The sequence below is a fragment of the Bos javanicus genome, chromosome 6, assembly GCF_032452875.1.
Source record: "Bos javanicus breed banteng chromosome 6, ARS-OSU_banteng_1.0, whole genome shotgun sequence".
NCBI lineage: Eukaryota > Metazoa > Chordata > Mammalia > Artiodactyla > Bovidae > Bos > Bos javanicus.
The window spans coordinates 91,163,793-91,180,246 of NC_083873.1; the positions used below are offsets into that span (position 1 = coordinate 91,163,793).

At 36.7% G+C, this 16,454-nt stretch overlaps 2 protein-coding genes across 7 annotated transcripts in view; one reads left to right on the plus strand and one right to left on the minus strand.

The window, feature by feature from the left end:
• The window catches only part of ART3 (ADP-ribosyltransferase 3 (inactive)), a 142,619-nt gene that overhangs the window by 11,197 nt on the left and 114,968 nt on the right, over positions 1-16,454 (plus strand). The gene's annotated exons all lie outside the window — the stretch shown is intronic.
• Positions 5,331-7,704, minus strand: CXCL10 (C-X-C motif chemokine ligand 10). Its single transcript, XM_061420508.1, has 4 exons — positions 7,569-7,704; positions 6,918-7,044; positions 6,604-6,693; positions 5,331-6,174 (listed from the first exon to the last, which is right to left on the minus strand). Exons 1-4 carry the CDS (start codon positions 7,621-7,623, stop codon positions 6,138-6,140), a joined length of 309 nt encoding a protein of 102 aa, XP_061276492.1. The 5' UTR covers positions 7,624-7,704; the 3' UTR covers positions 5,331-6,137.

Below are 16,454 nucleotides of genomic sequence, written 5' to 3' on the forward strand. Positions count from 1 at the left end.
TTCTTTGGAAGGAATGATGCTGAAGCTGAAACTCCAATACTTTGGCCACCTCATGTGAAGAGTTGACTCATTGGAAAAGACTCTGATGCTGGGAGGGATTGAGGGCAGGAGGAGAAGGGGATGACAGAGGATGAGATGGCTGGATGGCATAACTGACTCGATGGATGTGAGTCTGAGTGAACTCTGGGAGTTGGTGATGGACAGGGAGGCCTGGCGTGCTGCGATTCGTGGGGTCGCAAAGAGTCGGACACGACTGAGCAACTGAACTGAACTGAACTGAGGTGGCACTAGTGGTAAAGAATCTGCCTGCAGTGCAGGAGACCTGGGTTTGATCCCTGGGTTGGGAAGATCCCCAGAAGGAGGGCATGGCAACCCACTCCAATGTTCTTGTGGAATGCTGTGGAAGTGATGGGAATATGCTTGCTGTATTTGAGAAGTATAGGAGGCTGGTATGGCTGAAGTAGAAAGGTAGAGGTGGAAAATGGCAGGAATGAGGCAGGAGAGTTATGCAGAGCCTTACAGACCATGATGAATTTTGGATTTCATGTCAAGTGTGGTGGAATGGTATTGGAAGGATGAAACCAGGGGAGAAATATAATTATATTAATTTTTTATAAATATGGCAATGATTTGTATAGTGAATAACCTGTAGCAGGCAAGAGGTTAAGCAAGGAGACTGATAACAAATACATTTGGATCACCATACATTATTATATGATGATCCAAAATACATTCACTAATAGGTTGGTGATTTTTAACACGAGCTGTTAAGTTTTAGTCTAGCATGGAGAAAGAAGTTCTGGTATCTGCATGACTCTGTTTTCAGTTCAGATCTTTTTTCAGAGATGATTAGTTTCATAAAGGTCTCTGACAGCATAAATCTTAGTCCTTTAAGACTGATGCTTAAAATTCAGTGTCTTTGAAAATTGCTTAACTTTTCCCCTCCTATTGTAATTAAATAAAAACAGTAAACATGTTCTTATAGGAAACTTGGAAAATAAAATTTAAAAAAATCATATATAATCCTATCATGTCGTTCAGTCATTCAGTTGTCCCTGATTCTTTGTGACCTCACAGACTGCAGCATGCCAGGCTTCCCTGTCCTTCACCATCTCCCGGAGCTTGCTCAAACTCATGTCCATCGAGTCAGTGATGCCATCCAACCATCTTATCCTCTGTTGTCCCTTCTCCTCCTGCCTTCAATCTTTCCCAGCATCAGGGTCTTTTCGAAGGAGTCAGTTCTTTGCATCAGGTGACTATGGTATTGGAGCTTCAACATCAGTTGTTCCAATGAATATTCAGGACTGATTTCTTTTAGGATTAACTGGTTTGATCTCCTTTCAGTCCAAGAGTTTTCTCCAACACCACAGTTCAAAAGCATCAGTTCTTCAGTGTTCAGCTTTCTTTATGGTCCAACTCTCACATCCATACCTGACTACTGGAAAAACCGTAGCTTTGACTAGACAGACTTTCGTCAGCAAAGTAATGTAGAAATAGTATTTTAATTAGCTCTTGATAGTTTGTTGTCTTAGCAACATTTATGGAGGATTTCTACTTCTCTTTTATTTGAGAAAACAGAGGCCCATACAAGCTGTAATGACTTACTAAATATTGTATTCTTACTGCTTTATTGAGGTTTCAGCCAGGCTCTGAATGGAGGGAGAACAGTGTTAATCAGTTATCAAGGTCTAGATATGGGACATGAATTAACCAAATATGGTTTGACAAAGAAAATTAAGAGGCAAAATTACAATTACTTTTCCCTTTCCCATTTTCCCTTCTTTATAGGAAACCAGTGTTCTTAAATCAGGTTGCAACATATTGGTCATTGTAGGCCATATATTCCCTCCCCCTGCCAAAAAAAGAGATTCTCCCCCTGAGATTTACAACGTGACTGTAATACAGTAGATACGTCCGTTTTGTTCACTGTGTACATCAGATTTTACTTACATCAGCTTTCTGCTTAGAAAAGACGTTCTTTTTTCACCTCTTAACTTCCCTAAGAATAGAGACTTATTTTTTAAAATATCTTCATAGATTTCTCTTCCTGAAGTAGAGTTCTGCATGAGCCTTGTTTTCTGGCTTATAATTTTTAAAAATCTCATTAAATTTTTTCTATTTGTGTAAGAGACAAGTACACATTCCCTTCCAAATTTATATCCCTCATGGCAATTAAGTAAGGGAGTCCCTTGTTCTGGACAAGGCGGTGTAGACTGTATAGCATTTAAGAGCCAAGATGTCACTTCCATCCTTCTCTTCCTGTCATGGCGACTCTCAACTGAGATTGAGGGAGACTGTTCTTGAGTTGGTGTAGAGGCCCTGCCCACCTGCATGGAACTTGGTTTGAACAAGAAATAAATTTTTATTGTGGTGCATATTTAATATTTTGAGAGCTTTGTTACTACAACATAGTCTAGCAGTCTTGAACATTTTTTCATGTATGTTTTATAATATGTATATAGTTTATAAATATGTACTGATAATGATGGCATACTTAGAAAGAATTTTTCCTGATCTAATCCCTGTCTGTCTCCTCAAAATCATTTCTCACAATATCCATTTAAACTTCCATTCTTCCAGACTGAATACACTATGCTGTTTCACACCTGTGTCTTTGTACATGCTCTTTCCTTTACTAGAATTCACTTTTATTTTTCTACCTATCAGATACATACGTGTCTTTCAAATTTCAGATTGCCATCACTTTCCCAGGAAAGGCTTCCCTGATTTCCTCTATTTTCTTTGTACATTTGGGGTTTTTTCAGTTCAGATTTATTTACCTTTGTTTCTGTCATTAATAGTAAATTATAAACTTCACAGAGTAGTAATTTCTTTTAACCTGGGTATATAATGGGGATAAATGGTTGTTAAACGAATGCCCTGCCTTTGAACAGAGAACAATTTAAAGCTCTGTTGGTTAATACCTTCCTGAAAAGTAGTTGGCAGTTGGTTGAGAATAAAATAGGTGATCTTTTGTGTAAATTCATGGGGTCAGGAAGAAAAAGAAAATGAGAGGGCAGGAAGGAGAAATTCTGCCACTTCGATTTTGCTGTGATCCCCTAAGGTTTTCATACTAAGGGCCATGTAATATGGTGTTAGTGTTTGTGCTTTCTCTGCATTAGATTTTTATCTATCTTTTAAGTTTCCTTCATTGGGTACAGTTGACATACTGAACTGGTACTATCATATTAGTTTCAGGTTTAGAACCTAATGGTTCAGTATTTGTATATATTGTGGAATGATCGATCGTCATGTCACCTCAATAAGTCTAGTTAGCAACTGTCACATGGTTACAGTTTTTTTCCTTGTGATGAGAACCTTTACCATTTACTCTCTTGCATAACTTTCACATATGCAGTACAGCATTATTAACTACAGTCGTTCTGCTGTACATTACATCCCCAGCGATAGCTCTCTTATTCTGTCATTTTTGCTATGTGAAGTTGCTTGATGTTCGTGAAGACATCTCAGAGTTGGTAATATTCTGAAGTTCTTTGTTTCTTTGCTAGTTTGTTTTGGTTTATTAAGTGTAAAATAGAGCATGTATTTAAAAATTAAATGTGTAGGTTCAGATTAAAGAACAAATTCTCATGTACCCATTATTTAGGTGAAAAATAAAACTTTACTATAGTCCAGAAGCCCCTTATGTGCTATTCCCTGGTTTCATTTCCTTCTCACCTCCTGAAATAATCACCATCCTGAACTTTATGGAAATCATTCCTTTGTATTTGTTTTCATCATATATGTCTCTACAGTTGACCCTTGCACAACATAGGGGTTGGGGTGCTGACCTTTGCATGACATCGGGATTGGGGCGCTGACCCTTGCACAACATAGGGATTGGGGTGCTGACCCTTGCACAGCATAAGGATGGGGGCGCTGACCCTCTTCCCCACCCAAGTCAAAAATCCATATGTAACTTTATAGTTGACTCTTCATATCTGTTGGAGAAGGAAATGGCAACTCACTCCAGTATTCTTTCCTGGAGGATCCCATGGACAGAGGAGCCTGGCATGGGGTTGCAAGAGTCAGACACGACTTAGCGACTAAACCACCACCACCACCACCTCCATATCTGTGGTTCCACATCTGGGGATTTAACCAACTGCAAATCATGTAGTACTATAGTACGTATTGAAAGAAATTTCAATGTAAGTGGAACCACATAGTTGGAACTTGTGTGTTCAGGAGTCTTTGTCAGTGTTTACTTTCTCTGTTTTAAAACTTTATATAGTAAATGGAACCATGCTGCATGTACTTTTCTGTGGCAAGCTTCTTTTGTGCAAGATTGTTTTTGAAATTCATCCATGTTTATGTGTATAGTTGTACTTCATTTATTTTCACACTGTATAATATTCCATTGAATTAAAATACTCTAGTTTACTTATCCATTCTATTTATGAACATGTGGCTTTATATACAGAGTTTTACTATTGTAAACAGTGTTGCTAGAACATTCTCTCTGTATATCCTATATAAGAATTTATCGGCGGTGTCTACATAGTAGTTGAATTGGTAGAGCATAGAGTGTGCACATGTTAAATTGTATGAAATAATAACAAACTGGTTTTCAGGGTAGTCATAGCTGTTTTCTCTTTCATCAAAAGTGGAGTTATCTCTTTACTCTAGATACCTTCCTGATACTTGATATTACCCAACATAAAGTTTTTTTCTAATTTGGTGGCATGAAATGGTATACCATAATAATTTGAATGTATGTGTCCCTGATTACTAATGAAATTGAGCATCTTTTCATATGTTAAGGGATTGTGCTTTTTTCTTTTCTGGAATCCTGTTCATTTGTTTCCTGTTTTTCAGCTAGTTGTCTGTCCTTTCCTTTTCAGATACTAATAATGTGCCAACTAAATGCTTTGCAAATACCTTCTCAGTGACTGATTGGATATGGGAGGTGAGGGAGAAGCAGTGTAGAAGTACTCAGAAAAGTCTGGTTTTGGGAGCTGAATGGATGCTGCTGCTGTTCATCTAGGGTGTAAAATAGAGGAGGAGAAATAGATCTGGGCGCAGGGGAAAGAGGCATTAATTTAAGATATTTTGGAGTTTGATGTTATCAGGTTGCAAATGTCTCATAGAAAGTTCACTCTTAAGGATCTGAAGCTTAGGCCAAGCTCTGCTTTGCCACATAAGCCCTGGAAGAATCCTGTATGATGGGCCTTCCAATCCTGTATGATGAGACTATAGTTGGAAGGAATGTGGTAATCCTCAAACTAATTTGTCCTCCACCCACCCCTGCTTCTTTGGCTGTGGATTCTCCGATGTATGCTTTTTATGAAATAAATGTCCCAGTCAAATGATCCACCAGACACTTCATCTTAGTTATAATTATTTATTATGTTTTTGGCTTCTAAACAATTGCATAATCTTTCTTAGTTTTTCTAGGAGAGAACATTACTTTTATTTTGGAAATCATTTAGCATATTTGTCTTATATAGCCTGCAGAACATGTATCTAAATTTAAAAATTTATTCCATTGCAATAATTACACAAGTTAATAGTTGTATACAAGTTATTCCATGAACACTGAAAATCATATAAAAAACATATATCCTTAAGAATTCTACTTTGTATAGTTTTTGACTAAGTACTACGGTTTTCACCTACATTTCCAGATATTTCTGGCTGCTTCTATATATTTGGAACTATGTACATAACACCTGAAAGAATATGGGCCCCTTGGAGGGGTGGCAGTGGAAGCCCCTGCAGTAAAGATCTTTCTTTAAAAAGCAGATTGTGTTATTGGTTTGAATATCTCTTAGTTATTTGAGATCCTAAGGTCTCTAATAAGCCCAGAGCTGGAAAGATCCCTTAATTACCTAGAAAGATTGGAAAGGGGAGGAAACTGTCAGTAGCAAGGCTGGGACTTAGCACATTGACTGAGAACGTAGTGCCTCGGTGTAGCTTACAGTTATAGTGCCAGGGCAGAGTTACTACTGAATAGCTCAGGGTGATGAGCCACCCTCTCCCTTGCAGGAGTAGTAGCAGCTGATATGGTGACTGGCTTGGTCACCTTTTAGGAAAACCGAAGTCCACGGACAATTAGGGCTTGACATATACTGTACACAGGGAAACAGTTGTAGAGGTAGCTTCTCTCTGGTCCATCCTTATCAGTAGTGCAGTGATTATGCCTCTTTCCGTGTTCGAGGAGATCTTTTAGTCCTGTAAGAAGAGAAAGAGGGTGTAAGAGACTCTAATGAGTCCAGTCTAAATTCTGCTAGGAACATACTGAGTTCATAGGTAATCCTAGGTCCTTAGATGAAATGTGGTGAGACAATCATTGTGGGTTACACAGGATGCTTTTTTAAGGCCAGGAAAAGCTTATGGGAAATTTATCTTTGCTTGCATTGTTATAGCTCCGCTTGAAGGTTGAAGTGGCCTAATGACACTTCCAGACAGGTAATTAGGGTAACTTTTGATACCAAACAAGATGACACCTGAAGTATAGAAGCAGATGGAGGTAGTGGAAGCATGGTGGTAACACCGTTTTAAGCCAAGAATTCCACCAGAAAGCCCAATGCAAATATTTCTAACTTCCCAAAATTGAAATTTCTTAAAAAGCAGTTCTTCTGAAAGCAATAGCAAACCTACCTTTGCTTGTTAATTGCTTTCAGTAAATTCTTGATGGTCTTAGATTCTGGATTCAGACATCTTTTCTCCCCATTCTTTTTCATTGTGGCACTGTAGGAGTAAAAAAGAGTGAAAATATTTAAAACAATGTTGGGCCAATAAAACAGATGGAATATATAGTTTTAAAGTCAGGCATTTAGGTTTCACTTTAGATGTTTCTCTTTGCTCTATGGAAGTCTTAGGATCAACATAAACCCTTTACTAATGTTTGGAATAATCATCACGTATTTATTGTTTGATTACAGCCAGGGAGATGATCATTAGGTTTTACTCACATAATCTCGACACGTGGGCAGGATTGACTTGCAGGAATGACTTCAAGTTTTTCTAAGGACCTTGGATTAACAGATCCATTACTGATCTCGATGCAGGAACAGCGTGTATTCCTAGAGAGAGGTACGCCTGCAGGAAAAGAGACAGGTGTATAGCAGAGGACATTAGCACAGTTTTCATTTTAGGCATTTAATGTGGATTTGGTAGTACTTAGCAGAACCTCTGCCTCCATGTGTAATCACATAGTCAATCTGTGATCATACAGCTCTGTTTGATTTAATTAGTTGATTCCCTGAAAGAATGGAATTGTAACTTGTTGATTGTAAGATACATTGAGCCCCAGTCATATAGTTAATTACACTTAAGTTAACTAAGGAGATACCTGTCTCTTCCTCTTTCTCTTCCTTCCCTCATATTTTCTCTGTATATCCCTCTTTCTTTTCCACTCCCACCTTCCTCCTCCTCTCTTCTTTTATTCCACTTGCTTCTCTGATAATAAGCTCTGATCAGAAGCAATCTCTGTTCATTTACCCTTCATTTTTAGGCAGGCTGTAAAACTTTTGCAAATACATTCATTATTTCTGTACTTCAAAAATCTATACCCTAGTCCTATTTCTGTTCTTATAAATTAAGTATCCCTTGATGTTCCTTACCTTGACTCAGAGTCAGAAGGATAAGGCAGAAAATAAGAAAACCGCTTTTGTTCATGGTGCTGCAACTGAAGGTACTTCTGCAGTAGGCTCAGACTGCCTGAACAGTTGAGGAGTGTCTCAGAAAACATCGATCTCAGATGCAGTATATATTTGCAAAGGCACTTTCCCTCTCTAACTCTGATTGGATGACAGTACAGTTGACTTGGCAAAACCTGCAATCTGTTCTTTGGGGAAGTCCCACACTGCAGAATCGAAGATATTGTTTATATTTATTGTGGCTTCTGAGGTACGGAATTTCCCTCTCCCTCCTTTGTTTCAATAAGAGTGAGTTAGGTTTCACTTTCTAAAAGATGAACAGTTTCTCGAAAAAGATAACTTTATTGCAAGTAGAATTACTTTAAAAAAAGGAACTTATATTCTTGCACTTCCTGCAAAATAAAAATGTCAACTTAAACTCAAATCAGAGTCCTAAATACAGTTTTGGTTTTTTTTAAACTATGTGTTGCACAGATCCATCTCTCCTTTATTTTATTGTTCTTACAAATATATCTATACATTTGTGTCCATTAAAATTAATTTATATTAATGTTTTATGCCTAAATACAGTTTTAAAATGAGTAAGCCTTAATATTTGTTTCAAATCCATTTAAATTTGCATCATACGGCATAAATAGGAAATCTTACTTTTATTCACTTTTTACACTTTTTATGGGTTTCAGCAATGTCATATATGTTCTCATTTTATTTCTATAATCTGTAAGAAGATAGGAAATTATTTTATATGTGGAAGAGTAATTTTAAAGATTAGATAATAGTGTTAGGTTTTCATCCATTTATTTTAACTATGTTGCTTTTCTCTTAACATTTTAAATTTTGGAAATACTTTCAGAGGCTCAGCAATTTAAAAAATGTCCTTAGTAATAGCAATTTCTCCTCATTTGGAGGTAAATTTAATTTTTGGAAACAATAATTTCCCCAAGCACTGCAGTATTTGATCAAATAGCGGAGTGTTTGATCAAATAGTACCAAGTAATAGGTTTGGTCTTCTGGAGAAGGTCAAAGACATGGAACTGGCAAGTTTCAAGGAATTCTAGAAGTGCTCCAATTATTCATTAACATCACTAAAATAAGTGAATAACCTCCAACATAATTATTTCTAGGTTAAACACTATGTATTTGGATATCTGATTTCTTGTATGTTAGTAAACAAGTTTCATGTACTACAGTCCATCCCTGAATGAAAACATCATAGGATCGAGAATGGAGTAAGAAAAGGATTTGTAGCTATAGTAGGGTTAAAAGCTTTTTGAGGAAATAAATTTAAAATAGGGGCATAAGTAAAGACAGACCTTAGGAGAACAGAATGGAAACAGAGATTGGTTTAAGATGGGTACAGCTCTAAGAGAATGTCACATGCAAAGCAGAGGCAAAAATGTGATAGCTTTAGAGCTGGTAACATTGATAACTAAAATAAGCACACTTTCAGCTGGGCAAATAGGGTCAAAACTTGGTTTCTTATTTTAGCATTCAGTAATGCTTGGCTGATTATTCACAGCAGACATTATTAGTAAGAAGTAGGTAATACCCTTTTATATAACATGTGTTAGAAATTCACCAGTATTCAAAAGACAAATAGTCTGGTTGTATTCTTGGCAAGTGATTGACAACAGGAGATACAAAATTAAATACTATTCTAAATGCAGGCATCCAGATGCAGGTGATACTTGGGACCTAGGAAAATATCTGGGGGGGTCTTTTCATAGTCAGCCTGGCTGCAGCAATGTAGGAATGGTCCAGGGAAAGGTAGGGCTTCCACACTAGGGTTAGACTAGTGTACCTGGCAGGAACTGGCCTAAAAGTTGGCATAGAGGCCAAGATAAAAGCCCATATTTGTAAACTGAACACATGTAAAACTTGGAACCTCGTATGCAGGGGCTCCGTCATCAGAACAGTGTATGAGTTTTGCTTCGGGATGCAGAAATTTCTGGATTGTTGAATCTCAGGTTGGTCTGTTCTAAGGACTGGGGTAGAGCTAAGCTTGCAAGTGGGTAAGTCAGTAGACTTAGCTGTGGGGAAACTGGAAAGTCAAAAGGAGAGTGAAGTGAGGCAGAGACTGATAGAACTGGGAAGACTTTCATCTAGCAAAAAGGCCTTCTTCTGATGAAGGAAAGGGGTGTGAGAGACAATGACATGGAGGAGCCCTCCCATAGCTGTTTGTGTAGAATAAAAATTGGACTGTGAGTAAAAATGCCAAACATTTTTGGGGAAATGTCTTGACATCATGGATGGAAGAGGCACTGGACAGTTCAACATTAAACAATAAACAGATACATGGTGATAATTTTATTTTTGTTAGTATCTAATTTCACAAATAAGATGCTATCTATGTAGCACAGTAGGAGAGTTGAGGTAGAGATGCCCATTAATGGACTGTTAGTAAGAAAATATTTATTACTCATTTAATTGATTTTTAGTTAAATATTCAGTTCAGTTCAGTCACTCAGTCGTGTCTGACTCTTTGTGACCCCATGAATTGCAGCACGCCAGACCTCCCTGTCCATCACCAACTCCCGGAGTTCACTCAGACTCACGTCCATCGAGTCAGTGATGCCATCCAGCCATCTCATCCTCTGTCGTCCCCTTCTCTTCCTGCCCCCAATCCCTCCCAGCATCACAGTCCTTTCCAATGAGTCAACTCTTCGCATGAGGTGGCCAAAGTACTGGGGTTTCAGCTTGAGCATCATTCCTTCCAAAGAACACCCAGGGCTGATCTTCAGAATGTACTGGTTGGATCTCCTTACAGTCCAAGGGACTCTCAAGAGTCTTCTCCAACACCACAGTTCAAAAGCATCAATTCTTCGGTGCTCAGCCCTCTCACAGTTAAATATTACATAGCATTAACTATATGCCAGGCATTGTTTGAAGTGCTTTATGAATACTGACTTAATCCTTAGTTCTGGGGTCCATTTTCTTGACAACTTTGTTGTGTTGTCTTTCCGGAGAGAACATTTTCCTTGATTTGGATTTCTGATTTTTGTTCTCTCTGTCTTAATTAGCTGAAGACATCATTGAGGTTATTTTGGTGCCTCAATAATTAAACACCTAGGGTTTAAGATGGGTCTGTTTTACACTGAATCCCATACTGAAATGAAAAATGCTGTATTGTATAGGTATGTTACACACATATATTCAGATAAACACGTGTTAGCCAGTAAACAATCACACAGATACACATTTATTTACTTATATTATTTTATATGGTAGTTTCCTTTCCTGAAACAGATCATGTTCTATTGGATTTGTGTTAGAATATATTGAACATTGTATATCCTGGGATTTTTGTGATGGGGAAAAAGACATTTATTTCTTCCTAGTTCTGATACTTGCATTTTAATTCTGTTAAAATATGTAAATTTTATATGAGTTGAGTTTTATTGTGGTTTTAAAAATACTGCAGATAGATTTTATCATTCAGCATCTTGTCATTTATTCAGCTAGATAATTCCTCAGCTATATTCATGAGCCTGCTCAACATCTCTTTCATCAGAAATATAGACACCTCCCAAAGTTTTTTGTATTCTTGTGTTTAACTGTTACGACTTAATGAATCATTATAAATTATCTTTCTTTGCCTGTACTAACAGTGTTTTGTTTGGTCTGTTAAGTGTAGCTACAACTATTCAGCTCTCTTTTGGTTACTGTTAACATGAAATATCTTTTTCTGTTATTTAACTTTTAACATGTTTATGTCATTGAATATAAATTACATCGTTTGTAAAAACTGTACAGTTAGATCATGTTTTAAAAAAATCCATTCTGGAGGATAGTGGCCAAGATGGTGGAGTAGACAGATCCTGAGCTCACCTCCTTTTATGAGCACACTAAAATCACAACTATCTGCGGAACAACCATCAGTGAAAAAGACTGAAACCTGCCAGAAAATATCTTCTACAACAAGGACGTAAAGATGGAAACATAACAAGATAAGTAGGAAGGGCAGACTTGTGATAAAAATCAAATCCCATTGCCCTGGGAATGCAGCCCACAAACCAGAGAATAATTATATTGTAGAGATTCTCCCTTAAATGTGAGAGTTCTGAGCTCCAACACAAAAGATTTCAAATAGCCAAAGCAATCTTGAAAAGGAAAAACAGAGCTGTAGGAATCAGGTTCCCTGACTTCAGACTATACTACAATGGTACAGTAATCAAAACAGTATGTTAACCATCACAAAAACAGAAATACAGATCTATGGAACAGGACAGAAAGCCCAGAAATAAACTTACTCACTTGTGGTCAATTAATCTACAGTAAAGGAGGCAAGATTATACAGTAGAGGAAAGACAGTCTCTTCAAACAAATGATGCTGGGAAAACTGGACAGCTACATGTAAAAATATAAATTAGAGCATTCTTTAACACCACACACAAAAATAAACTCAAAATGGCTTAAAGACCTAAATTTAAGACTGGATACTATAAAACTCTTAGAGAAAAACATAAGCCAAAACACTCTGACATAAATTACAGCAATATCTTTTTCACACCATCTCCTAGAGTGATTGAAATAAAAACAAAAAATAAATGGGACATAATTAAACTTAAAAACTTCAGCACATCAAAGGAAGCCGTATATGAAACAAAAAGACAACCCATAGAATGAGAGAAAATATTAGCAAACAAAGAAACTGACAAGGAATTAACTCCAAAATATGCAAACATCTCATGTAGCTCAATAGCCAACAAAAAAAAGAAAAACCCAATCCACAGATGGGCAGAAGTCCTAAATTTCTCCAAAGAAGACATGCAAATGGGCAAGAGGCACATGAATAGATGTTTAACTTTGCTAATTATTAGAGAAACGCAAATGAAAACTGCAGTGAGATATCAGCTTACACCAGTCCGAAGGGCCATTATCAAAAAATCTACAAACAATAAATGGTAGAGAGAGTGGAGAGAAGGGAACCCTCCTACATTGTTGGTGGGAATGTAAACTGGGATAGCCACTATGGAGAACAATATGGAGGTTCCTTAGAAAACTAAAAGAGAACTACCATATGATCCAACAGTCCCATTCCTGGGCATATATCTGGAGAAAACTCTAATTTGGAAAGATACATGTACCCCCAATGTTCACTGTAGCGCTGTTTACAATAGCCAAAACAAGGAAGCAACTTAAATGTCCATTGACAGATGAATGGATAAAGATGTGGTATATACATAACAATGGAGTATTGCTCAGCCACAAAAAAGAATGAAATAATGCTGTTTGCTGTAACATGGATAGACCTGGAGATAATCATACTAAGTGAAGTACATCAGACAAAGACAAATATATGATATTGCTTATATGCAGAATCTTAAAAGAAAAAAGATGCAAGTGAACTTACTTACCAGACAGAAACAGACTCAGAGACTTAGAGAAGAGAACAAACTTATGGGAACTTATGGTTACCAGGGGAAAGGGATAGATTCAAAGTTCAGGATTGACATATACACACTGCTGTCTATGTCAAACCTGCGTCCCCTGCAGTAGGACTGCAGTTTTAACCACTGAACCACCAGGGAAGTCTCCAGCCACTATATGTAAAACAGATAATCAACAAGGACCTACAGTATAGCACAGGGAACAGGGCTCAATATTCTGTAATAATCTAACTAGGAAAATAATTTGAATCACATCACTGTACACTTGAAACTAACACAATATTGTTAATCAACTATGCTCCAATATAAATTTTAAAAAAATCCATAAGTTGTCATGTCATTCTTCTGCATAGGACCTTTCAATAACTTAGTTATATTTAGAATTAAATCCAATTCTGTATCTTGTTTTACTAAGTTCTCTGTAATCTGGTTGCTACTGATTTCTCCACCCTTATCTCACATTTTCCCTCTCAGCCACTATACTCCAGTCACGGAGGCTTTTATACTAGCAATTTTCTTTATTTGGAATGTTTTTCCCCTTGTTCTTTGCATTGGTGCTTCCTTCTGGACGTTTGGATTTTATCTAAATAGTCCCTTCTCTTACCAAACAATCTAGAACATCCATGACCTTATTTTAATTCTCTGGCATTTCTCACGCTCTGATACTTTCTTAGTTTACTTTTTAATGTCTGTTTTGTCTCATTCAGTTATAAGCCCTCAAAGAACAGGGACCTTATCAGTCTTTTTCAGAGCTCATACCTTTCACCTAGCATGTCACCTGGCATATGGAAGGTACTCAGTAAATACTGGATGGATGGATAGATGTATACATCTTTCCAAACTTTAAGCAATGATGCAAATAAGAATTATACATCATCAAAAAGAATTTCCATTGACTCATCACATGTCTACATTAAGACATGAATAAATACTACTGTTTCCTAGTTTTAGAAATCATGTTTAACCTAAGAAAGCTATAATTTCCCCAGAAGTTAGCATAGATTCAGGTAAGTGGAATAAATGCAGGTATTCTCAGCTAGCTATAGGTCAGACTCTTTATTTCTAGACAGTGGAGTAAATAAGTAAAAGGTGGTACACTAAAACTTTTAAATTATTCATTGGAGGTTCTCTGCAATTATGTACTGAATGAATGAAGGAATGCAGGTCTTTTCAGTGCATATTGCTTACGTGTTCATTGATGGTTTTGGAAGCAGAAGAACAAGGAGGATTGTACTTGTTCTCATTATTGTCTCTCTACTTTATGAAGGGAACCAAGCTAGTCTCATGGGATACTAGGATAAGATCCAGTGTCTGTCCTTGATAGATCTGCATTCTAACTAGAAAAGCCACAAATATGAAACAGTAAATATCAATTTAAAAAACTGTGTGATCGATGACAAATGAGTGGTATAGGTAATATATGATATGGGGGGTTATAGGTGATTATATTTATTAAGACCAGTAATAGATGAACCTTAAAGTGAGGATTGTATTTAGACAAGTGGCCAGGAAGGGAAGCATATGCAGTTAGACAAGTGTCACCAAAAATGCACTAGAGAGATGCCAGCCAGCCAATCAGGCAGATTGCTTCAGTCTCATAGGGTTGGTAATATCTTGTTAGGATTCTGTAGGATCTGGTCCTGAGGTTTACAGGTCTGTAAACTCATTTTTTTCTAATAATTCAGGGTAAACATGTTCTTAGAGTTAATTCTGCAAACCAGATACACAAGAACGTGAGATGAAAATTAAAGACAGTTTATTCATTTATATGAAGACTTTCCAGTGACTGGAATGATTGAGTCTGATAACCAATTCACTCTTTTCTAGTATCAGAGTACCTGAGAAGTTGAATTAGTTATCAGGTTGTTTTCTTGTGAAAATAGAATGAAAACAAAGGATTGTTTTCTCCTTGTTTTTAGTGGGGCTCTGCTCAGGAGAGAAACCTTTATAAATGTGATCAATGTGGAGGAGAATTCTGAAAAACAAACCTTTACAGACAATAGTAAGCCAGCTATTGTTATATCCACTGGCAGCCTTACATGAATCATGTGAATAAAAATCTAAATAACTTTTAAATTTTAAATTTTGCATGACTTTTTATATATTCACTTTCTTAGTATTCACTGATCTGAGTCTAGTTTTTAAAAGAAAGAATTAAGGGGAAAAGTACATCTGTAGTTTCAGTTTCATTTGCTTTTGATTTAAGACTATGGCATCAGGCCAAAAGAAAGTGTCTGCCCTAACAGACTTGTTACAGACCCAGAAAAAAAATGCTTTCCGAGAAACTAATGTGCTTAGAAGAAATTTCCTAAAAAGTGAGCAGGAGCAATTCAGTGATTTCCATAGGCTGAGAATCCCCTCAGCTGATTTATAGTACATTTTGGAAAGTCTGGGAGAGGAGGGTAAAGCTTTGCCTTTCAAAGTTTTGACTGAGTTGTCAAAAGATCCTCCTAGCTAATGGTGGCTGGTAATACTGGTTATATACTTTTGAGTTACCAGGGCGTCTCATCATTCACAGCCAGGGCAAAGTTGGTGATGTATACTTAAAATAAGCATGCTTGGGAAGGCCTGCAAATAAATAACTTCTGTTTGTATGCATACTGAAACCATGCCGTGCTTTGCTTTTCTCACACTTAATGGGATGATGAGATGGTCTGGGTCTCTACAGATAGCAGTGTATAGTTTGGTCTCTTACTTGCTCTGTGAACCTGGACAAATTGTTAGGTAGGTCTGTGCTTCAGTTTTCTTATTTTCAAATATGCATTATAATACATATCTTTCACATTGTTCTAAAGATGACAGATTATTAAAAATGTATTTTAAGAAGTCTAAATGAAGTTTTAACTGGCCAGCATTTTAAAAATATAGCCAAGTCTTTCTCCAAGTTTCAGCTTATCTCCTAAGTGCAACAGGTAGTATTTTCTTTCTAGATGATGTAGTAATTCGTATGATCAGATGTGTCTATTAGTCTACAGCATTGACCAGCCATAGCATGCCTCTCCTGGTGGAATTTAGTCTTAGGAAAGGGCTTATTTAGGTAACTTGTTTTACCTTCAGTGCATAAGAGTATACCATGAATTTACTAAACAAGACACAGATGCTCATTTTTTACTTTTCTTCTTTGTGCTATAGGTCATAGCCTGAAAAATTTAAAAGAAAGAAATTCAAGCCAGAAGTATTGATAAGGAAGAAATAAAATTTTGCATAGAAGATATTTTTGCATAGGAACCACCCCTTCAAATTTAGAAATGATCGAATTTATCAAAGTAGGTGGCTACAAGATCAGTGTACTACGCTTTCTCCATCAGAAACAAAATAATTTTAATGTTATTTTATAAAAATTTACAGAAGAAACAAATTCTTAAAAACATGAATATTAGGAGTGAAACTAACAAAAGGCAAGCAAGACTTGTTTGCAGAAAATGTAGGTGAATTTTTCTAAAATAATGTTGAGATTAAA

Excerpts from the sequence above, each read along its gene's own strand:
- CXCL10 (XM_061420508.1), bottom strand. The coding sequence starts at position 7,623 with ATGAACAAAAGCGGTTTTCTTATTTTCTGCCTTATCCTTCTGACTCTG. Across the intron at positions 7,045-7,568 it reads CCTTCTGACTCTGAGTCAAG|GCGTACCTCTCTCTAGGAAT; the intron begins GTAAGGAACATC and ends CTTTTCCTGCAG. Across the intron at positions 6,175-6,603 it reads AAAGCAATTAACAAGCAAAG|GACTAAAAGATCTCCTCGAA; the intron begins GTAGGTTTGCTA and ends CTCTTCTTACAG.